General features: G+C 37.7%; 1 protein-coding gene across 11 annotated transcripts in view; it reads right to left on the bottom strand.

Moving 5' to 3' along the window:
* Nucleotides 1-23,741, bottom strand: part of TTLL7 (tubulin tyrosine ligase like 7) — a 159,865-nt gene that overhangs the window by 99,053 nt on the left and 37,071 nt on the right. For all 11 annotated transcript variants that reach the window (XR_016237231.1, XR_016237229.1, XR_016237230.1 and 8 more), the window contains exons 2-6: nucleotides 9,173-9,370; nucleotides 8,841-8,972; nucleotides 6,884-7,005; nucleotides 5,959-6,026; nucleotides 1,568-1,726 (exon numbers count right to left, since the gene is read on the bottom strand). Coding sequence is in view for 7 of the 11 variants with exons in the window: in XM_070076955.2 (XP_069933056.2) it covers nucleotides 1,568-1,726; nucleotides 5,959-6,026; nucleotides 6,884-7,005; nucleotides 8,841-8,972; nucleotides 9,173-9,197 (506 nt within the window). In the remaining 4 variants the exon portion in view is untranslated. The remainder of the gene's footprint in view (nucleotides 1-1,567; nucleotides 1,727-5,958; nucleotides 6,027-6,883; nucleotides 7,006-8,840; nucleotides 8,973-9,172; nucleotides 9,371-23,741) is intronic.

Raw genomic sequence — 23,741 nt, 5'->3', positions numbered from 1 at the left:
AAATTATGACAAAGATATCATATGTAATGACAAAAAACCAGTGCAAATGAACAGAATTGAAGGGAGAACTAATTGAACAATAATAGTTGTAATGTTCAGTACTTTACTTTGTAAAACAATTAGATAAAGGTTTAGCTAGGAAATAGATATACTCAACAGAAGAGGGAAGTAACCTTTACCTAGGTACTATTGTATTACATGAACGAAACCCAGTAACACAGAATACCCTTTCAATTATCTGCTTTCCCAACTACTTTTTAAAATGTTGTCATTAAAATAAACTAGAAGATTATTAGTTACTTATAATATACTAATACCAAATGTAAATACACTTAGTTACTCAATTTTTTTTTCTCAAAAAAAAAACACTAAAATTGAGAAAAAAATGTGAAATTCAGTTGTCCCCCTACCCACAAATTTTCCTCTTATACTAATATCCAAGGAGCCATTTTAACCCTAAGCAACTGATACAAGATTTCCACTAACACCAGAGACTATTTATTTTAAAATTACCAGATTACATTTAAAAAATAATGTATGGGGGTAGGCATTGATGCAGCACTTAAGATGTCCATGTTCCATATTGAAATGCCAAGGTTTGAGTTCTAGATTTGCATTTGGGAGGTAGCAGGTGATGGCTCAAGTATTTGGGTCCCTGCCATCTATGCAGGAGACCCAGACTGAGTTTCAAGCTTCTGGCTGAACCCTAGCTGTTGCAGGTATTTGGAGAGTGAACCAGTAGGTGGAAGATCTCTCTGTGTCTGTATCTCTGCCTTTCAAATAAATACAAATAAATAAAATTTTAAATATTAGAATGACACATGATTGAATTAAGCTATGATTAAAAGTGAAAAGGAAACTATAACTAATAATTTACCTAATAACTACATTTCCAAATAGTTTTTCCCATAATATTCTAAATCAAAAACTTAAAATTACTCAAGTGTATTTTATGAAAAAGCAGTCTTTTTCTTTGAAAAAGTACACTGCAGGAAACTAAAGTAAGCAAAGGAAAGAATATGGGTTGCATACTCTATTCTCAGCTAGTTCTTGGCACTTCAACTTTAAATGTGTGCTACTCATCTTTAATCCAATTACCATGGCTACCTAAAGAGAAAACTTATTTAGAAAGCAAAGAAGAAATATATTTTGCATCAAGACTTCTAACAACGGAAAAAGTAAATTTCTTTTCACTTTTCTAAGTCAGTTTAGCTCACAGTAGCAACTGATTTTACACTTAAGCTTATTTAAAAAATCAGTAAACAACTGTTTTTATCTATTTTGTTATCTCCTATTGAAGGCTTACAACCTATTAAAGTCTTGTCTCCTATTAAACTCTTGCAACCTACTGATTTCATTTTCACTTTTGTAACTTCAATTACTTACTGAAGCCTATGGTAGAGGTAAAAAGTATGAGTCCTACTAAGTGTTTACTTACAGAAAAGTAATAGATAGCTGTTTTATTATTTTTTTCATATTGATACACATCCATGGGTAATTACACACATTTATTCTTTTCCTCAAAATTTTTAAATTTTTTATATATTGCAGGTAAAAACAAACCTACCCATGACCCATTGCACCATTAGCTGGTTTTACTATAAAAGTTTTCTGCTTCCGTTTTTTCTTCAATTCTTTCACATAGTTCTGGAACTGAGTATATTCAGCAGGGAAGATCCATGTTCGGGGAATAAAGGTATAATCCAGAGGCCGAGACTTGATCATTCTGTAAATTTGAGACAACATAAAAAATAATTTCTATTGAAATTTTTGTAAATTTTCTTTTCTCATGCTAGTGATATTTACCACAGAGATTTATATTCCCTCCATTCCTTCACTTATACATTCATTTATTGATTCCCTCAGTGACACCAACAATGTGCTAGACACTATTCTAGACCTGCCATACATCACTGAAAAACATAGACAGGAACCTCTGCCCTAGACTGTGCATCAAACATTTATTTGAGCAAGCATGATGTGCCAGGCATTGGGGATATCAAGATAAATTAGTATGGTCTCCACCCCCAAGGAATTTATTGATAGGCTGTTAATTACAAAGAATGTAATAGGTATACTAATGGGCTTTTAAGGCATGATACCATATAGAAGGAGTCATTAACTCTGCCTCAGGGATGAGGGTAGAGAGTAGGGAATATTTTAAGGCCAACAGCCATTTACTTTGCTTCTTTAACGGTGATTTTGAGTCTTCTGGTCACCTAAAGGAAGCAGTTTTTGATTGCCTTTAATGTCACTGTTTAATTTTAGAGTTTACATTTCTGAGAAAACCACACTGAAAGCCTCTGACTCAGAGGTTTGTTTATGTGAACCACTTCTGTGTGTGCTTTTTATAGCCACAATATATGCCCCGATTTTTTTTTGTATTAGCTGCAAATTAGGTTGCCTATTTGAAATACAGTGTAGGGATAATACTGGGTATAAAACATTGACTTTTGATTAATCAAAACTATTTTGTACTTATAAATTCCCAGGAAAAAATAATGAGAAAGATTTTTAAATACTATTTATTAAAAATGTTTGAAAAAAAACTTTTTTTCTAAATGTATGTAAGTCTTTTATAGATGGGAAAGTATTATCCCCAAATGAAGTAGTAAAAACCAAAATGGATCCATAGTATATAGTTTGCATAGAATTCTAAGTCCAGAGCATGGAATACATCAACCACTTGGCTTTCACAATTGATTATTATAATTTAAGTGCTCTTTTAAGAGAATCCTGTAAGAAAGTTACATTACCAACTCCATCTGAAATAATTACCAACTCCATCTGAAAATCCAGATTAAGCCAATAAGTTAAATCTCAGTACAAAATAGGCTAATATGGACTAGTTTTAAAATTACATACCACATCAAAAAGAAAAAAAAAAACTTGAGGAAGAATGCTAACAGTCCAGGCTTTTGTTTCCAACACCTTTAAATGTATGTATAATATATTTAACAATGACATGAAATTAGATCAAATTATAGCTTTAATTAGAAAAACATGTCAAAAACTATCTGTGGTATATATGAGTTATATCATTCTTCTACATTTATACTGGGAAAAAAATCTACGCATAATTATTGAAATGAAACACCTTATTCTGTTCAGATAATCTAGTTCAAAAGAGACATGCAGTTTTACTTAGGAATTTGCAGATTTGGGATAACCTCTGCTCTTGGCTCTGTCTTGAGTTTACTAAATAATATTAAGTAGGTAAATTAGTTACATTTATTTTTATACTACAAAGTCCTAACTTTTTATCTAATAGAAAATAATTTTTCTTGAGGAGAAATTCAGGGACTCCATGAGAACTGCTTATCTACATTTTTAAATTTTATCCCTCTTATCTCATCCAACAATACGGAATCCTATTTTCCACAAAGCAGCCAGAATGGTCTTTTCAAAACGCACATCTGGCCGTATTACCACTGCCCTCAGTCTCCTCCACCCCCAGCTCCCCTGTGGTTTGTAAGATAAAAGCTGTAATTCTGAGCATCCCCCTCCAGCTAATCTCTCCCCTGCTCCCCATCCATCCATCCGCACTGCAGCTGCACTTGACACTATTCAGAATCTTTACTATTTATGCTTTCTTCCACCACATAACCTTGTGCTCATGCTAGCCTTGCTGCTTCGATGGTTCTGGTTTAGTTTCTGCATCACTGCATCAGGGGAACTCCCCCAAACCTCCCTAACTAGACCAACTTTCTTTATGACTCGCCAATGTAGAACTATGTGTCTCTACTTCACAGCACACATCACAGTTGCAGGTGGATGTTGTAAGAACCCCAAGTCTGCTTTTGATAAACTCATGTGTCCAGGCCCAGCGCTGGTAAACAGTAATACTTGCCTTAATAAAATGTTTGTTACATGACAAATGAAACACAGGCTCAAAACTTTACAGAAGTAACTCCCTTTCCTCTCAGTCCATTCTTCTTGTAGTCAATTGTTAACGAAATACCAACATAATATCATAACCAGAATCCTAGGAGTCATATTGGACATGTTTGACCTCCCTGTCTTTAATTCTTCCAATAGAGCAGTATTCAATGGCTATGCTTCAGACATAGTCTCCTTTCCCATTTCTCCTAACACACTTTTGGTTTATTAGATGCTCGTCATTTTTTAACCTCACAGGGCATTCTCCCTATAGTTCTGTTTTCATCAACTGCCACCATGGTTTTCTGGTTTCCTAAAACATTATTTCCCTGCTAAAACTCATTTGGTAACTTCCCATTTCTCTCAGGACAAAAATAACTTGTTGACTAAAGAGATGGCTGAAATGAATTTTAACAACATGGCATACAAAGACTGGCCTTTGCACATACCTCCAGAATCAACTGAAGTTGAGCCTCCTAACATCCTGTACAACCAAAGAAAATGCTTAAAGATCCCCCAAACACTCCATACATTCAAGACTCCATACATTTCCCTCTACTGTTGTCTCTGCCTAGTCTTCTCACCCTCTTCTCCAAGAGTAAGCTCTTGTACACTTTTCAGTATCCATTTTGCACTTTAACTCTCAACTGCAAAAAATGATCTCCTCAACCAGGTTGGTCTCTACTGCACACTGACCCCACCTCTAATGGGGCATCATCAAATGGTCTTATGCAACTTTACATTCCTCCCTTACTACTGGGAGACACAAGCAGAAACTAGTTCTTATTTATCCCATTGACATAAAAATTTGCAGTCTCTAGGGCACAGAATAGACATAGAAAAATATTTGTTGTATGAGTAGATGCATAATTATTAACTTCTGCATAGAAATAGTACTATTGCTTTTTTATCTTTTTTTGAGATTTAAAAAGCAAGATTTATTAGAGTCAAAGACCTCCAGCCAGAGTGGCATGCAGGGGGGCTTCCAAGAGAGGAAAAAACCCGAAGTGGTCCATGGCACAAATACAACTTTATTAAACTAACTAGAGTCCCGATATTTTTTAAGTCTCTTTCTTAAGTTAAGCTACAACTTTCTTAAAAACAAAAACACAAGGGGCCTGCACTGTGGTGTAGTGGGCGAAGCCTCAGCCTGCAGTGCTGGCATCCCATATGGCCGCCGGTTCGAGTCCCGGCTGTTCCTTTTCAATCCAGCTCTCTGCTATGGCCTGGGAAAGCAGTGAAAGATGGCCCATGTGCTTGGACCCTTGTACCTACAAAGGAGACCCAAAAGAAGCTCCTGGCCCCCAGCTCCAGCCATTGCAGCCATTTGGGGGCTGAACCAGCCAATGGAAGATCTTTCTCTCAGTCTCCCCATCTTTCTGTAACTCTACCTCTCAAATAAAAAAAAATTCTTAAAAAAACACTAATGAACAAAAATATAAACTTAATAACAATTTTGCAGTTCTTTCACTAAAACACTTCATTATCTATTAAGTGTCTCCCATGGAAGTAAATAACTGCTCTAAACATTGATCTCAGAAATAAACCTATGTGCACATATGTCCCTGGGTAAGCACACACACATGTGTCTAGTTGTATGTGTATATATGCATGCACCTAATACAGTGCCTGGTGTATACTAGACATTCAATAACCAACATAAGTACACATAAGGAACACACATATAATGCAAAAAAAAATAGTTCCTGCAAGGTTTAACCAAAAATAAACTAGTTTCTGTTGAATATCACATAAGGACAACTTCTTATGTTTAAAAGAAAAACGTGTGCTACTCAGAGAAGGCCAAGTTGCAGGAAAAAGAGTCCTGGGATTCTGACTCAGCTCCACTAGTAACTTAATATTCCAAGATAAGCACTTCTCAGACCCTTAGTTCTCTCCTCTGCAAACTAAAAGACTACAACCAGGAAACTTTTAAGAAACTTCTAGCTCTAAAATTCTCTCTTCCATCTAACCATCTAAGTAACATCTCGAATCAATGTAACTTTGTGAAAGATGGCACTATAATATCCACAGCATAAATTTTAAACATCATCACTATTACAAGAAAATGAAGATTACTTGGTCATATTTCTTGCTAAGAAATCCTTCCTACAGATCTCCCCCATTCCTGGAAAATGGTTGATCCTCTGGAAAATAAAAAAAGTAAATATTAATATCTCATTAATTTAATGAATATATTCACTTATGCTATAATACAGTTAGGTCCATCTTCTGAGTTTTATGTTTTAGCAGCATGGCAATTAGTAATGTAAAATATTTAAAATTAAATGATTTACAATGAATTTGTATAATTAAAGAATCTGTGAATCAGAGAATAAAATTGCAAAATTTTAAAGAAATCAAAAAAAAAGTGTATTTAGTTGGTAAAGTTACAATTTTCTGTGTTGAGTAGGTGGTAATTCAATCCGAATTATTTTTTATATTCTATATTTACCATATAAATACTGTTAGGCAGTATAGAAAAAAATCAGTGAAAATGGAGACAGTTTTTGCTCCTTATGGATAATTTTTGTATTGCCCTCTAAATTAATAGATAACATCTACACAAAATGTCAATGGTCCAAAATTCCTTGTTTTTGTTTTTTTTAGTTTGATGTCCATTTTCTTCTGAATATGTTTGATACATTCTAGAAATAAAAGAATGAAGCCAGATGACAACATATAGCTGACATTACCACCCATTTCCACATCCTGATCTCCCTATGCAATCTATTCCACATCACACATGTCTAAGTGCAATGCAAAGCAGCATCTCAGGAATAGGTTTCTCCTGTGTGTTCTTCCTTAAAGATTGAAAGAGGTTCAAAGTTAAATTTGAAAAGGATGTAGCCTTCAAACTAAGTCAATGCAATTGGATAGGAACAAAACAGGCAAGTGAGTCAGAACCGAAACATATCAGTCAACATATTAAGAACTCCTCTAAAGGAAATTATGATTAAAGTATTTTCATCATACCCATAAATGGTCATGATTAATTTCCCACCTGATAGTTCTGCAGCTCTGCAATCTTCTCCTGCTGGACAGCAGAGTCACACCATATAAGGTTACTCGTTTCATCTTCATCTGGAGTTTTCATAAATCCCATTTCATCTATTACTAAACGAACTGCAAATAGTGAAGCCAGAATTAAAATACTTCTGAAACATATTCAGTGTGAAACATTTCTCATAAGTATATTTTTGTATATATATACACACACACACACACACACATAAAGTTCACATCATTTAATTTACAAAACATCCAATGGTTATAATATAATCTTATAACAGTTATTTTTCCCTTGAGACAAATTATACTCAGTAGAACTGAGAATTGTTTTTAGGTTACTCCCAAAATCCTTAGCTTCAATCTTCTCAGATTTCACAGGTACACAAAACTGCCAGAGGGTTTAGTGATTGTTTTTTGCACAGTGAGAACACACACAAAGCTGAGACAACACCTCTATTCAGGAAAAGGTTCTTTTATGGCTTCTTTGTGATGATGAGCTAAGTTTAAAAAAAAAAAAAAAAAAAAAAGCAGCAAAGGTAAAAATAGCTCCTGGTCATCAGATCTAAGCTATACTTTCTACCTCTGTAGTTCGAATTATTTTTAGCACCCAAAACCAAGTCATTTAAGTTTGTCCAGAATATGAAATAACAAGGCAGAATGCACAGGAGAGATGTGAGCACTGGTCTTCCTGTCCACCCAACCTTCTAATCTTACTGAGAAAGTTTATGTTCAGAGGAAAGCGTAGTACAAACCATCTACATATTCACAATTAACACATTCACATTTTCACGGTTAACATATTGATTTTTTCTTCCAATGAATTTCAAGTTTTGGGGTTCCAACAGGATAGAATAAGCCAAATACTTAGGTTAGTTTTGGGATTCCAACAGAATTCCGGGTCTTACCAGAATGATATAGCAGTGTTCTTACAATGTTTTCTTTTTACTAGCACCCTACATATGAGGATAAGGAGAAATGCTATCATTTGTGTGAACAACTTAGATCAAGTACAGAACTGATAACCATATACCTAGAAGCTCTCGATTATTGTTGGTGGGGGAAAGAAAGCACCTTTTATGCAGCAGTATCTGGAAAGCAGGCATAAAAGAAAGGGGCTGAGACAGGGTGCAGTTGGGAGCCCGGAGAGGAGTGTGTGTGGAATTTACTGTTTCAATGAGAGACTCGGTGTTATCTGGGGTTGTAAGGAGTCCCCACTGAGAATGTACAAACCAAACAGTCGGGAAAGGGCCGTTCTCTCATCTGCGCAGGCTGGCATGTACCCTCGGCATCCCGAGAGCTCAGCAGCTGCCATGCTACCTACCCAGAGCTCACAGAGAGGGCGAAAGCAGCGGCAGCACGGCCCTTTAGCTGCCTCCCAAGCGGTAAATCAGAGTAGCAGCCCAGGAGCAGCCCTGGGTTCTAGGATGCACATTATCCAGGGCCTCTCAGAAGTAACTGGGAAGAGCTTGCTGAGATAAATGGAACTCCCGGCAGTTATGGAGGAAGGGAGTAAAAGGAGCCACCTGAACTGAGGTATCTGTGCTTATGCAAACAGGTGAGGCTGGGAACGTCCAGGGTTTACAAGAACAGTGGAAAAGATTAAATTGAATATGTAAGGTTGGCTATAGACAAATTCTTTTTACTATGTGAGTCAAAGCTCAGCTAGATGACAACGTTGGACTTCAAAGAAAAATACAATGTCAGGTATTTAACCTTTTTGTTTCTCAACTAAATAATTTAATCACATGTTTGTTGGAACTGAAATTTTGGAAAGCGATTGGCATCTTTTGAAGCGTAGCACCTTCCACAGCACGTAAAAGGAATCCCTCTACTATGTCACAATCTATAGAAGGCTTTAAAAGGTAGTTCTCTGAAATGCTACACTGTTTTCAACACCAGACCAGCTTTTCCCACAGTTACAAAAGTCCCGGGCTTCTCAGGAGACCTACCAATTTCAAACTTCGTCCCAGCAACATTTGCTGTGATGATCCCCTTCTTTTTCTTCTTTCCGACTTTCCTTTTCATTGTGCTTTGATAAGGTAATTCTGTATTCAGATCCAAGGGAGAGGACCCCTGAATAACTTTAAAAGAAATGTAAAACAACCAAACATCACTAAAATAACAAAAAATCCACATCCGGGAACACAAATGCCCCCCTCCAAAACAAAGTAAAATCATATTTTAGAAGTCCTATCTAGGTTGTTAACACTTTTTTTTTTTTAAGTTAGCAGTGCTGATCTAGAACACATTCATATTTCGTAACATGGCTACATTTGCTTACCTCCATCTTGAGGCAGTGATGGCATGACTGCCTATCCAATTAGCAAGCAGTGTGTGCTGCTGTACTAGTTTCTCAGGAAAGCAAAGTCCCACATTAGCCTAAGTAGGATGTGGCCCCAAACCACTGAAAGTTCTTATCATATTATCTTGGTGGAATCCTCAGATTTCAAGACACTGAAGTTACGGGATAAGAAAGTACCTGTAGGGATTTTGAAAACAAAGTCATTTAGAAAACAACTTTCATGGAATTTTTTTGATATATCCCAATACTATTATTTTTAAAAGCCAAAAAACAAAAAAGCTAAATATGTTACCTCAATGATACCTTTTAATCAATTTATCAAACTTTTTAACTATTAAGTGATGGTTCCTTGTCCTGAAAGAGCATTTAGTCTTGGGGAGAAAATTTTATTAAGTCATGCATCATATTTACATTTACATTAAGCTCAGAAAGGACAATATGGTGCCTGTCTTTACAGGGAGTGACAGAGTGAAGATTAAACTGAGGACCTTCTGATGTCAGACGCCCCTCCCCCAGTACCTTTCAAGCCAGTCCCTAAAACAGAGCAGCAGCACTGCTTTAAATATGAGACTGTGAATGGAGTGCCAAGGTACAGATCGCGTGTCCAGAGAATGCACACAAGTGATTCCTTTTTAATGGGTAGAGGGAAGGTCTCCATAAAGTAGGCCACACTTGACTTGTGCCATTAAAAAAAAAAAAAAAAACGAGAACAACTTTGAAGGGCAGAAAATGGGAAGATTCATAGGCACAACAATCCTGCTTGGACATACAGAGGAGTACAATAAACATGTATTTATGAATGAACTAATTTGCTTTGGCTACATCTCATCACGGTCTGTATTATACTTTGCTTATATTTTTCACTGTACAAGTACGTATGAACCTAGGTATTTATACTCTGAATATCTTACACTGTCCAGTCCACACTATCAACTTTGTAATTTCCCATTCATATTATAAGAATCTTTCAGTTCTTGTAAAATGTCTCTAAACACAATAAAAATTATAAAGCTCATTATGATAAACAAAGGTATGATATCAACACTGTTTTCAGGGGGTTATCAGAATGTGTATCAGAAATTCAGCTACACAAATTATGACTCCTATTCATCCTCAATATTCATTATTATTAATAAGATCCATTATTAAAGAAATCTTAGAGCTTTATTTGATCTCAGGTACCATTTTTACTAGAGTAATTTTCTCATAAAACTCAATATTAAAACTGAGAAATACTGGGGTCAGGGCCGGCGCTGTGGCCTAGTAGGTAAAGCCACTGTCTATAGTGCTGGCATCCCATATGGGTGACAGTTTAAGACCTGGCTGCTCCATTTCTGATCCAGCTCTCTCCGATGGCCTGGGAAAGCAGTAGAAAATGGCTCAAATACTTGGGTCCCTGCATCCATGTGGGAGACCTGGAAGAAGCTCCTGGCTTTACATCGGCCCAGCTCTAGCCATTGCAGCCATTTGGGGAGTGAATCAGTGGATGGAAGAACTCTCTCTCTCTGCTTCTGCCTGTGCCCCTCTGTAACTCTGCCTTTCAAATAAAAAAATCTTTAAAAAAAAAAAGATGAGAAATATTACTTATTATAGTCCAACTGTGGACATGCACTGTAAGAACCATTTGAAATAGTTTACCTCATGAACAAACCTTGAAACTAGGTATCCTCTTACCCCATGTTCCAAATATGAAAACTAAGGATAGATAAGTTAAATAAATCAAGGACCCACAGCCTAGAAATATAAAAACTAGACTCTCTCTATTCATTAAATCTCACTGTTTTCAGCCACCTTGTTAATAAGATATATAGACATTCAAGAAGTTTTCCATTCTGTTACAGTACAGACTGTATCTTATGGTGGTGTTTTGGGAATTCACTAAACTTCAAACAGTGAAATTACAGTAAACATTTTTAAATGGATTATAATTCCTAATTCCAATCTGGAAATAGACTGGACCACTTTTCAGCAGATTGAATTCCATTCGATTTCCTTCTGGAGGGCCTCTGATACCTCAGGGAGGCAACCACTTGTGTTTATAAATTCTCGTCCAACATCTTGTTACTGGAGTAAACAAAGGTCCCTTTTACAGTAACAGTACATTGAAAGTAGGTGACAAAGTCAACAAGAGTTAGAAAACAATGTTTGCCTAAGTACACCAGGCCCTAATTACCGACTTGTTCATTTCTGAATTAAAGGATGAGGCAAACAACTTTAATCTATATATTTTCATCCCTCTCCTCATGCAAAGGAGAACTTACAGAGCCCATAGAATTATTCTATACACATATACGTTTTACTGAATGGTTGGTAAAAGTACTTTAACAAACTCAAAGACTTCATTCTACTATCCCAATCCTAATTATTTCATTTTATGCTAAGCAAGAGATTTTTAGATTTATCATGTCACTCATTTAAGCCATAGTTACCTGCTTTTCAAAATCAGAAATCATGTTCCAGGTCCTTTAAGAATACTTTAAGCCAGTGTCTTCTCTACCTTGTCTTCAAAGTAGAATCATTTGAGGAGCCCTTGAAAATCCTGGTGCCCAGACTGTATCCCAACACAAGGTGGGACCCAGCCATTAGCATTTTTAAAGCTAAGCTCTCCAAATAATTCAAGTATACTTGCCCAAGGTTGAGAACCCTTATTGTAAGCACATAAGGATATTGAAGATATAATAGTTAATTATAACATACACATTTAAAATCATATGAAAAAGGCAAAACAAGAAAACTCTCGCAACAATTTCAAAAAAAAAAAGACAAGACTCAGCATTGTGGTCCATGGGCTTGCATTGCCACCATCTCATTTTGGAATGCTGGCTCAATTTCCAGCTGCTCTGCTTCAGATCCAAGTTCCTGCTAATGAGCCTGGGAAGGCAGCAAGTGATGGCCCAAGTATTTGGGCCCCTGACACCCACATAGGAGAATCTGATAGAATTTCAGGCTCCTGGCTTCAGCCTGGCACAGCCCCTGCCATTACAGCCATTTGGGGAGTGAACCAGCAGATGCAAGATCTTTCTGTCTCTCTCCCTCTCTGTCACTCTACCTTTCAAATAAATAATTAAATCTTAATTTTAAAAGGGATAAATAGATAAAATTAATCTATGAAAATCCTTATGTCCAGTTCAACTAAACAAACAGAAAAAAAGGAATTAGTATATCAGCTGAAACTGATCTCTAAGAAACGAAGAATTCATTTTCAGAAATATTTCAGAAATTTTCCAAAATTTCAAGTAACTGGTAGTTTTGGAAATAGAACTTCAAAGTGGTAATAGATATACAAGATTGAAACAGAGTCAAATAAGTAAATACATTTTGTGCCACAGTGCACTTTCTCCTCAATTATTACTGCTAAACTTACCACAACCACTTACGATCCAGATAAATTTGCCACTTTTTCCTTAAAGCTTCCTCTGACCATGACTAAAGAAATTCATTTCTCCCCCATATGGCCTATAATAAAGACCTCTATTTATAACTGATCATAACCACAGTCATTCCAAGAAGATAAGCTTTTTGAAGAAGGTGGTTTTTATCTGTTTTTATTCTTCCATTCCCAGAGCCTGGAACTGTACCTGGCTCAGTATTCAATATGCATTTGTTAATGAGTACCTTGGCTTGAACATTTATGTCTTCAAATTTCATATTTCCACTCACGCCCCAGTGCAACAGTATTAAGAAGTAAAGTAAGTCCTTTAAAAGGTGATTAGTCATGAGGCCTCCACTCTCATGAATGGGATTAAGGCACTAATAAAAGAGGTTTCAAAACAGCACTCAGCCCTTGATGCCGTCCATCCCTTCCAGCACTGAGGACACACAGTGTTCCCCTTTCAGAGGATGCAGCAGCAAGACACTTGGGAATAAATAGAGAAAGCAGTGCTCACCATACACTGAACTTGCTGGTGTACTGACTTTGAACTTCTCAGAACTATGAGAAATAAGCTTCTATTATTTATCAATTACCTAATCAGTTGTATTTTTTTATTGCGACTAAGATAATGAGTTAATAAATCAATTCACTGATGAGATCTGGGTCTAGGAGAGATTGTCATGGAGCCCTAGAGGTAAAGCAAATCACGTATCATTTACAATGTATCACTTTCACATTTTATGTGAAAAAAATAAAGTATATAAAAGTGTACAAATTATACTGTCACTTGGGTAAGCCAACAGGAGAACATATGAGATAAATGCACATGGCGGTGGTGGCCTACTATGGTTCCAAGACAGGGCTAAGGGAAACTTACTTATATTCACACCTTATAGTACCATACATATGTATTACTTATTCACAAAATCAACACATAAGTGACAAAAGATTCTGTCAAAAATAATATGTTGCTACCAAAACCCATCAAATTTTATATTTGAGTCGGCCTTGGACTATCATAGTTTCTGGCATCTATCTCACTCCCTACCCTAACTCCATACTTTGTATCCTATTATATGGCATTTCAGTTCTCAAAACCCACCCAAAACAACCTTTATTAGGGGCAGGCATATGGCCCAGCAGTTAAGTCACCAACTGATACCAAAGCATCCCATATTGGAATGCCTGATTTGAGTCCTGGCTCCATAACTTCTGATCAAGCTTTCTGCTTATTCACACCCTGTATGCAGATGATGTCTAAGTACATGGGTCCCCGCAATCTCTATGGGATACCTGGAATTGAGTTCTAGTTTCCTGGTTTTGCCCTGACCCAGCACTAGCAATTGTAGGCATTTGGGAAGTAAACCACCGGATGGGAAGACATTCATTCTCATTCTCTCTCTCTCTCTCTTCCTTTTCTCTGCCTTACAAATAAAATGAAAGTTATTAAAAAAAAAAAAAGAAGAATCTGATAAAAAACTTCATGAGTCATGAAAGACTACATTTTGCTGCAATTAAAAAAAAGCTTCCACATCTCAGGAGCTAAAAATTATTAAGAACTATTTTTTAATCATTTATTTCATACATAGAGAGAAGAGATTTCATTCTCTGGTTCACTCCCCAAATGCCAACAACTGCCAGGGCTAGACCAGGTAAAAGTCAGGAGCCAAGGACTCAATCTAGGTTTCCCACACGAGTAGTAAGGACCCAGCTTCTTGTGCCATCACTGCAGCTGCCTCCCAGGATGCATATCAGCAGGGAGCTGGAATCAGGATCAGAGGCAGGACTCAACCAGATATTCCAATACGAGATGTGAGCACATTAACTGTGGAGCCAAATGTCTACCTCCTGAGATCTATTTCTTGATCACACTACATACCCACCACAATTGGCAGGGGTGCTCTGCCTATCAGAGTCACACAGGAAGGCAGGCTATTAGAACAGCCATCATCTAAACAGTGTCAGTATTCCAGAAGGCCAGAGAGTTGTGGGGGCTCTCCTACAGGCAACAGAGACACGCCCACCGGAATGAAGTACTCACATGACCCTACCTAAGAACTAGGAAGTACAAACTATCATATGACCAGTGAGGGGAAAAGGTAGTAAACAATGCTAACACTAACTTTGACAGCTGTATTATTTTTATTGTCAAGATACCATGCTATTTTTATATGAAATTAAGAGAATAAAAGTGAAATATGCACCATCAACATTTTTGGCACCAAAAGTTAAAATGTTTGTTTTCAATATTATTAGGATTGGACCAGTGCTTCCTAAATTTTAATGTGCATACTAATTACCTGAGAATAAAAGATCATATTCAGATCATTAAATCTACAGTAGGACCTGAGAGTCTGGATTACTACCAAGTCCCCAGCTATGTTGGTCTCAGACCACATTTTGAGTAACAAGGCTCTGGACCACCACTATGTTTAATATATTGTTGCTACAAATTTGTTAACTTAAATCCCTTTATAACATCAGCAAATTAGGAAACTATAAAATGACTTTAAAATTCATGTGTTTGCAAGATTATATACTAGGCCGGTGCCGCGGCTCACTAGACTAATCCTCCGCCTGCAGCGCCGGCACCCCGGGTTCTAGTCAAAATAAAAAAAATAGTCAAAAATAAAAAAAATTTAAAATTTAAAAAAAAAAGATTATATATTAATGTTTAAAGGAGTCCAGAGCCAATAAAATAATGAAAAGGATTGGGAAACGTTAACCTAGAGCAGTGCTTCTCAAGGTATGGTACCAGGACCAGTAGCATCAGCATCATCTGCAAAATTCTTAGAAATACATATTCTCAAAGCCAGCCTCAGAATTTCTCAACCACACATATAGAGGTGAGGCCCATCCATTGAAAGGCCTTCCAAGTGACTCTGATGCACTAACATTTGAGAACCACTGGACTAGAGAGCCAATGGCTTGTGGCATGGAGCAGGTGCCAGGAAAGTGGGTGAACACCACTCCTACAGTCTATTCCCTCCCCACTGTGGTGTTGAAGCAGAGCTGTGCTAGTGACTCAGCAGTCACTGAACTAAGCAACAGTTGGAAGAAAAAGTATTTTCCAAGCAGGGCCCTCGTTTTGCTTTCAAAACCTGCTTTGGAGAACAGCTGGAAAAGAAGTTTGCTGCAAAGGATCTCACTTCCTGTTGCCAGCAATCCTGCTTGTGAGATGAGGTTTGCTAATCTGGAAAGACAGTTTACTTCAAATCAGCTACTAGTGTTGGCCAACCAACACATTCATTTTATAAATAAGCAACCCAACAGAATCATTAAACCTATGAGGAGTAACGGCAATGACAGAGATTAAAGATACACACCTATTCCCATGTATCAGGCCAGAAGCCTGGGAACATCATCGGAAAAGGCCATGGACAACAAGAATAATGCAGATGGTGGTGAGGGTGAGGAGGGGAAATGGGAATGCAAATCAACACCAACAAGAGTAGTTCTTCTAGAATGAAAATCTTGTGCACCAGTGAAATGAACTAAACCAACATGATCAACTGCATAAACCATGCAGATCAGAAACAACTGAAAAAATATATATAGTACAGCATTCACATTAAGCTTAAAGTTATACTAAATAACATAAGTACATGGGTCTCTATGAAATTAACGCACATGAAATAAAAAGTATGAAGAACCACATGGGAATGATAAACACCAAGTCTGATACCTGTTGAGTAAGAGGGAGGATGAAGTAACCAGCCCTGTTCTACAGAGAGTGACTGCCTGTGTTTATACATACCAAAGAGATGATGCTTACAATAAAGGATAAATGTACATATATCACAGTTTAGCCTTTTCAAATAATGGGTGGAAATAAAATAGCTATAACACTTTTGGTTGAGCCAATGTGTATCTCCTTGGAAGTATTGTGTTCTAAATCAAACTCTGGAAACTTAGGCCTGATCCTGAAGCATCAGCAATGTGGAGTCCCTGAAAGACTCCAAGAAGAGTAACAAAATCCAGACTTCTTTTTGATAGATTGCACCGGCAGTTACTGTGGGGGCAGGAGTGGAGATAGAGTCTTAAGAGGATGTTACAGAATTCCAAGAGAGAAATGACAAATGCTTAATCACAGATAGAAGCAACAGACATTGGGAGAAAGAATCCTGCTACTACAGAACAGCAACTGGACATGGGTTCTCAAGAGAGAAAAAGTAATCAGGCCAGTGCTGTGGCTCACTAGGCTAATCCTCCGCCTGTGGCACCGGCACTCCGGGTTCTAGTCCCGGCCAGGGCGCTGGATTCTGTCCCGGTTGCTCCTCTTCCAGTCCAGCTCTCTGCTGTGGCCCGAGAAGGCAGTGGAGGATGGCCCAAGTACTTGGGCCCTGCACCCGCACGGGAGACCAGGAGGAAGCACCTGGCTCCTGGCTTTGGATCGGCGCAATGCGCCAGCTGTAGCAGCCATTTGGGGGGTGAACCAATGGAAGGAAGACCTTTCTCTCGGTCTCTCTCTCTCTCACTGTCTAACTCTGCCTGTCAAAAAAGAAAAAGTAATTTCAGACAATTTGTGGATTTCTGTCTTTGGGATTTGGGTAGAAGATGGCTCCATTCATCAAGATACAGCCTGAAGAAAGATCAATTTGGGTGGTAAGAGGACTTCAGTCCTCTTCATATTTGAAGAAAAGAATGGCTGAAGAAAATAAGAAAACAGAATTAGTGATTAGAGATAAGTGTTAAGGAAAACCTCTACATTTATTAACAAAATGGCTTTAACTGAACACAGATCCCTTCTAAAGCATAACTGATCCTATTTCTATGCTTTTTGCCAAGAAATGACAAAAGATTTTGAAATGCACAGCTGCATGACTGGTGAACAAATGACATCATTCAAACAACTCTTATAACAATAATACATTGGCTGGCACCACTCACTGTGTGTGCCAATTAAAAGGGTTTTTAGAAAAGCTACTTACTCTGAACATAGTCACTTTGTCTCCCTTCCTTGGGCTGTGTGTATTCTCCAAAGCTAGATCTGTAGTGTTTTCTAGACCCGAAACAACCATTTGATTAACCACTTTGAAACACCTGATAGGAGTCAAGTATAATAGCTTGTAAGAATAAACAGAAGAACTATTTATTCTTTCTGGTAACAGAATTAACATTGACCTTGCTCAACAGTACCTACTGCTGATGCAGTACTTATTTATCTTTCAAATCGGCCTTAGTTTGCTTAGTATTTATGCAATGTTTACGATTAAATTACACCACTCCTACCAAATGCTCACTAAGCTCTATGGAGCTTCTTGTTTTGGAGATTTAGCTTAGTATGTCATGAAAAAGTAGAGGTTGATAAGTAAGACAACACAGCGTACCTTATAGAGATTTTCCTTATTAATATTTGTATTCCCATCATGAGTAAATTGAAAAAAGTTTAAGTAAACAGGTATAATTCAGCTATTAAAGTAGAAGACGAGGTTATCTCATAGTATAGCTATCAAAATTCAAGTAGCGTCAAAAATACCATTAGGTACATTTCTCCTAGAAGACAACATTGCATTTCTAAATAGTTCTCTGGTAGCCTCAAAAAAATCTCAGCTGCTCCTTAGCAATGTGATGGGCTCTGTTAACTTTCACATGTGCATCCACTTTTTATTAATCCATTTACCTCCTCCCATTCCCTCATCCTTCAAAGAAAAGTACCACACCTGAGAGTTAAGCCTCCCGTTCTCAAAACAATCTATGCTTAAGTAAACAACAAAGACCTCTCTTGTTCTTGTTATGGAGTAGGAATTGAGGGTACCTAGGACTGAACTCTCTCCCCAGGTTTCAGCAACCTGGACCACAAGGCTAAAGAAGGGGAATAGAGAAGTGGAGAATTACTGAAACCATCAGTTTTTCCATTCTTTGTCAGAAAATGCACAATAGATGTCAAAAATGTGCAGCTGTTTAGCTGCTGAACAAATGACATCAGCCAAATGCCATTTAATGCCAGCATTTACACTTCTAAATATCCAAAACTTAACTCTTTAACTTCCCCTGAAAACCTGGTATTCCTCTTATGTTCCTTATCTTGATAAAGAGTATTACCATATTGTCAAACACCTACGAAATACATCAGAATCACCACTGGCTTTTCCATTGACCTCATTGTCTGAACTTATTCAATGCACACCATATTACCAAAGTCAGAGTATATTATAGGTTTACCCTTTAGATTTCCATCTATTTTTATGAGCTTTAAACCTACCTAATAGTCATTCACTAATCCTTACTAATAAAACACCTACTGGATTTTTTTTTAGAGGTACCGTTGTGCTTAAATAAAAAGCTACATTTCCCCAGTGTACGTGGCCATGTAACCAAGTTCCGACCAATGAATAGAAGTTGTTGAGTAAGACTTCCCAGTAAGACACCTTGTCAGAGAAGTATGTGATCAGTGGACATTCATATATTTGCTGTCCATCATTCCAATCTGGAATGCAAATGCTATTACAGTAGCTGTAGCAATTCAACATGATATTGTTTTTGTCTTAGAAATGCTTCATCAGTCTTGGATGGCCTTCCTGCCGAGAAAATAAATCTCTACTTTGTTTAAGGCTCTGTTATTTTAACTTACTGTTATCATTAACTAAATGGCCCCTCTAACAGACATGCTACTGCTGCAGAAATTACTATTTTGGTTTCTAAAAAAGATATACCAACCTAAACACAAAGTCAGCGGTGCAATGATTTTTTGAACATGTATAATTTTTGCCACAGCCTACATTTATCCAGTTCCTGCTAACAGTAATCTGAATTTCCTCTGAAACATTATCCTCATATTAAGCCAACTGCTTTAGCTGGGGTTGATGTCAACCCCAGCTCAAAAGATAGATTACTTTGCCTAAAACAATAATGAAATCCCATTCTCTCTTTTTCCTAATGGCAGAGAGACAAGACAGATGCAGGGAAATCTTCCATCTGCTGGTTCACTTTTTTTTTTTTTAATTTATTTATTTATTTGAGAGTCAGAGTTACACAGAGAGAGGAGAGGCAAAGAGAGTGAGAGAGGTCCTCCATCCTCTGGTTTACTCCCTAATTGGCCACAACAGCCAGAGCTGCGCCGATCCAAAGCCAGGAGCCAGGAGCTTCTTTCATCTCTCCCACATGGTTGCAGGGGCCCAAGGATTTGGGCCATCTTCTACTGCCTTCCCAGGCCATAAGAGAGAGCTGGATGGGAAGTGGAGCAGCCAGGTCTCAAACCGGCACCCATATGAGATGCTGGTGCTTTAGGCCAGGGCTTTAACCCACTGCACCGCAGTGCTGGCCCCTGGTTCACTTTCTAAATCTCCAAAATAGCTGGGGCTGGCCTGGAAGCTGGGAACTCAGTCTGGGTCTCCCAAGTGGGTACCAGAGATCCAAATGCTTGAGCCATCATCTGCTGCCTCCTGGGGTGCATGTTAGTAGGACACTGGAACTGGAAACAGATTTGGGACTTCAAGCAAAGCACTCCAATGCGGAACGCAGGCATCCCAAGCAGTGTTTCCGTCTCTGTGCCAAATGCCCACTCCTCCCATTCTCTTGACCACGGAATTGATTCAGAAATGAACACAGGATCTAAGGCCAGAGAGTGGCAGGTCCAGAACTGATTTTTGGATTCTAAAAGAACATAGGACATAGGTCTTTACTGAGTTGGATTTGAATCTGACAGACTATATACCTTCAATTGCTGGTCTCCATATTGCTCTGCACGAAGCTGGGGATAAAATCAACAGGAAGGAGACAGAACAGAAAGACAGACAACAAACTTTTGAAAGATCCCTGGAATTTTCAGTAATATAAAAAAAAAAAAGCTCTCCTTTTGCTTAAACCAGGTTCTAACCAAAACAAATGATAACGAATTTGGTTCATTTTTTTATTTTGCTCTTAAATTAAAAAAAAAAGGTACTTCAAAATGTCCTTGCATAAAATGCAACAACTCAAGTGAAACAAGAGAGATTTCCATACATGTTTCTTCCATGAAACAGCTGGGTCCTAGGCAGTGGCTTAAAAAAAAATCTTTTAATTTACATATTCTCCAATCTCAAATACAGAGTCTGAAATACGGGAATTAAGCAGCTGAACTACCCTACCAAAAAGATACAGCTTTCTAGAATCAGGTAACTTTCTCATGGCTTTCAAACTTCTCTGGACTAAACTATATTCCATTAAAATTAAAACATGGTCCAAGAATCATGCAAAATTTAGAAAACCATAGCGAAAAAGGCAAATGAACAGATGTAGGGGAGAGAAAGCTCTCCTCTAACTCCCTTAGTTCTCATGTGTACTCTTCGGCTGGACCTAGGAACCCAATTAATACAAGAACTTATTAAAAAGAGAAGAAAAGCACACATTTTATTGATTTTATACATACATAGATTCCCAAGATATTGGTCACTTGAAGAAGTGACCAAAGCATGATTTTTTCATACTCCTAAGACAAAAAAAAAAAAATTCTGAAACAATCACAGGACAGATGAATCTATGGACTAAGGCAGTAAAATTCTAGAGGCACCACAAAGAGATATATGGTAGGGAGAGGGAAGCAGACAGTAGTGGAAGATAAGGATTACTTCAGAGTTTGTTTATTCAGGTTCACTGGCAGCCCGATGGTGATCAAGGATATTTTCTGGCCTTGGGATGCGCAGGTTGTCCTTCCTAAAAGAACCTTTATGGTTCGCTACACATAGGACAAGAGAAGCCAAATGGCCTTTCTGGAGTTTCAGTTCCTCAAGTGATTTGAACAATCAGCATATTTTGAGACGCCACATTTTTAACTCCTTCACGGACCTACTTCATATATCATCTGTATGTCTTCAACTGCTAAGCTAAGAAATGTATATAATATTGGGCCGGCACTGTGGCCCAGCGGGTTAAAGCCCTGGCCTGAAACGCTGGCATCCCATATGGTCGCCGGTTCTAGTCCTGGATGCTTCTCTTCCAATCCAGCTCTCTGCTATGGCCTGGGAAAGCAGTGGAGGATGGCCTGGGTCCTTGGGCCCCTGCACCCATGTGGGAAACCCAAAAGAAGCTCCTGGCTCCTGGCTTCAGATTGGCACAGCTCTGGCCGTTGTGGCCATCTGGGAAGTGAACCAGTGGATGGAAGACCTCTCTCTCTCTCTGTCTCTCCTCTCTCTGTAACTCTTTCAAATAAATAAAATAAAATCTTTAAAAAAGAAATAAAAAAATAAAAAATTCTCAGATTAAGAAGACATTTCAATAAAGGATGAGTGCATGTAGAAAGCTTAATTGTTAAAAAAAGAAATGCATATAATATATATGTTACACATTTTATTTTTTTTTTGTTTGTTTCTTTTTTATTTTGACAGGCAGAGTGGACAGTGAGAGAGAGAGACAGAGAGAAAGGTCTTCCTTTTGCTGTTGGTTCACCCTCCAATGGCCGCCGCGGCCGGCACGCTGCAGCCGGCACACCGCGCTGATCCGATGGCAGGAGCCAGGTACTTAACCTGGTCTCCCATGGGGTGCAGGGCCCAAGGACTTGGGCCATCCTCCACTGCACTCCTGGGCCACAGCAGAGAGCTGGCCTGGAAGAGGGGCAACCGGGACAGAATCCGGCACCCCGACTGGGACTAGAACCTTGGGTGCCGGCACCGCAAGGCGGAGGATTAGCCTAGTGAGCCGCGGCGCTGGCTGTAAGTTCTTAAGAAGGTGGAAATGGTAAGGCCATTTTGTTTCTAGATCTTTAATTTAGATGCTAGCTAAATTTACAAGATAAACTTTGGAAAGAAATAAAATACAAATAGCCCTTACTTAATATGCCCTCTTAAAAACATTAATCAAAATCTTATATGTTTAAAAAGTTTACTTCCTGGTAAAATTAAAAATCCTTCTCAAAAGTCCTTCCACATCTTTAACAACACTATCTACCCGGCACTACACTCTTCACCATGAAACCAATCCTTTTATAGACGTGGAAAGGAAAAGAACTATTTTTGTCTTTCATTCTAACAAACAATAATGGAATACAGACTAGAATCACAGCCTGAAGTTAACCAGCATACAATCTCCAAAGACACTCTCAAATAGTACAAATTAATCACAGTAATTTTTTTTTTAGTGCTCATCATCTTATCAGGCACTATAACAAGAAAAACAAATATGCCTCCTACCTTCAACATAAACATATTTTCCATACTTAGCAGCTCCAAAATACCTGAAAATTAAGAATTCATCCAAAACTGATATATTGATTATATTGACTATAAATATATTCATGAATAGCAACTGGCCATGGAAATCTACTAAATTATACATGCAACCATATACTCACAATGTGTATACCATTGTTATAAATTAGGTATTTTACTAAATCACACACATGATTTTCAGTTGTGTCTCATGAGACTTGGAATTATTTTTAGTCTTACCCTTTATCCAAAATTATTCATGTACACAAGCCTAACTAGAAAAGAAAAGTTCATTCTTTAGAAAAATATTAATCAATACACTGTAAAATTGCCATTCATTTCTGGGTAAGTGCTTCGGTGCTCATGCCCCATTGCTGTAACTGATACTAATAGATGGTTTCCAAGGTGCTTCACTTATCTTTCCTCAGTCTTTTTAAAGAAAACAATAGAGCAAACTTGCTTACATTAAGAAAACAGAAAAGATGAGTCTTCCAACATACACTAGTTATACAAATTTAAATACTCTCTCTGCCTACATTATTACTTTCTATTCTTATTTGATTACTCAATTAAATGTTTCACTTGGCTGTCTTCTTTAACAACTAAAATATAAGCTTCTTCAAGGCAATGTACAGTGAAATATTCTGCATTCACCACAGCACTTGGTGTCATGTTCTGGATTTTAAGTCCACAATGAGTGTTTAATTAGTTAATTAATCAGTACACCTAACTTCCTCATCTTGACCTTACATCCCAAGACCCAAAAGAGCATGACAACTTAAACCTGCCACTTGCTATCAAGTAGTTAATAATAGGTGAGGAGGCTAAAATCATTTGGAAGTTCAAAATGATGTCTACAGCAGATTGTATGATTAAGATTATAAATAAAGATTATAAATAAGGTCATTGTGATGATGAACTTTATGTGTCAACTTAGCTAGGCCACAGGACCCAGATATTTGTTCAAAAACCAGTGTGGATGTTGCTATCAAGCTATGTGGTAGATGATATTGACATTTAAATCAGTAAACTTTGAGTAAATCCAATATAA

Source organism: Oryctolagus cuniculus, chromosome 7 (assembly GCF_051225735.1).
Source record: "Oryctolagus cuniculus isolate XC-2025 breed Fujian yellow rabbit chromosome 7, ASM5122573v1, whole genome shotgun sequence".
In the NCBI taxonomy this organism is placed as follows: domain Eukaryota; kingdom Metazoa; phylum Chordata; class Mammalia; order Lagomorpha; family Leporidae; genus Oryctolagus; species Oryctolagus cuniculus.
This window is presented reverse-complemented; position numbering and strand designations above follow the sequence as displayed.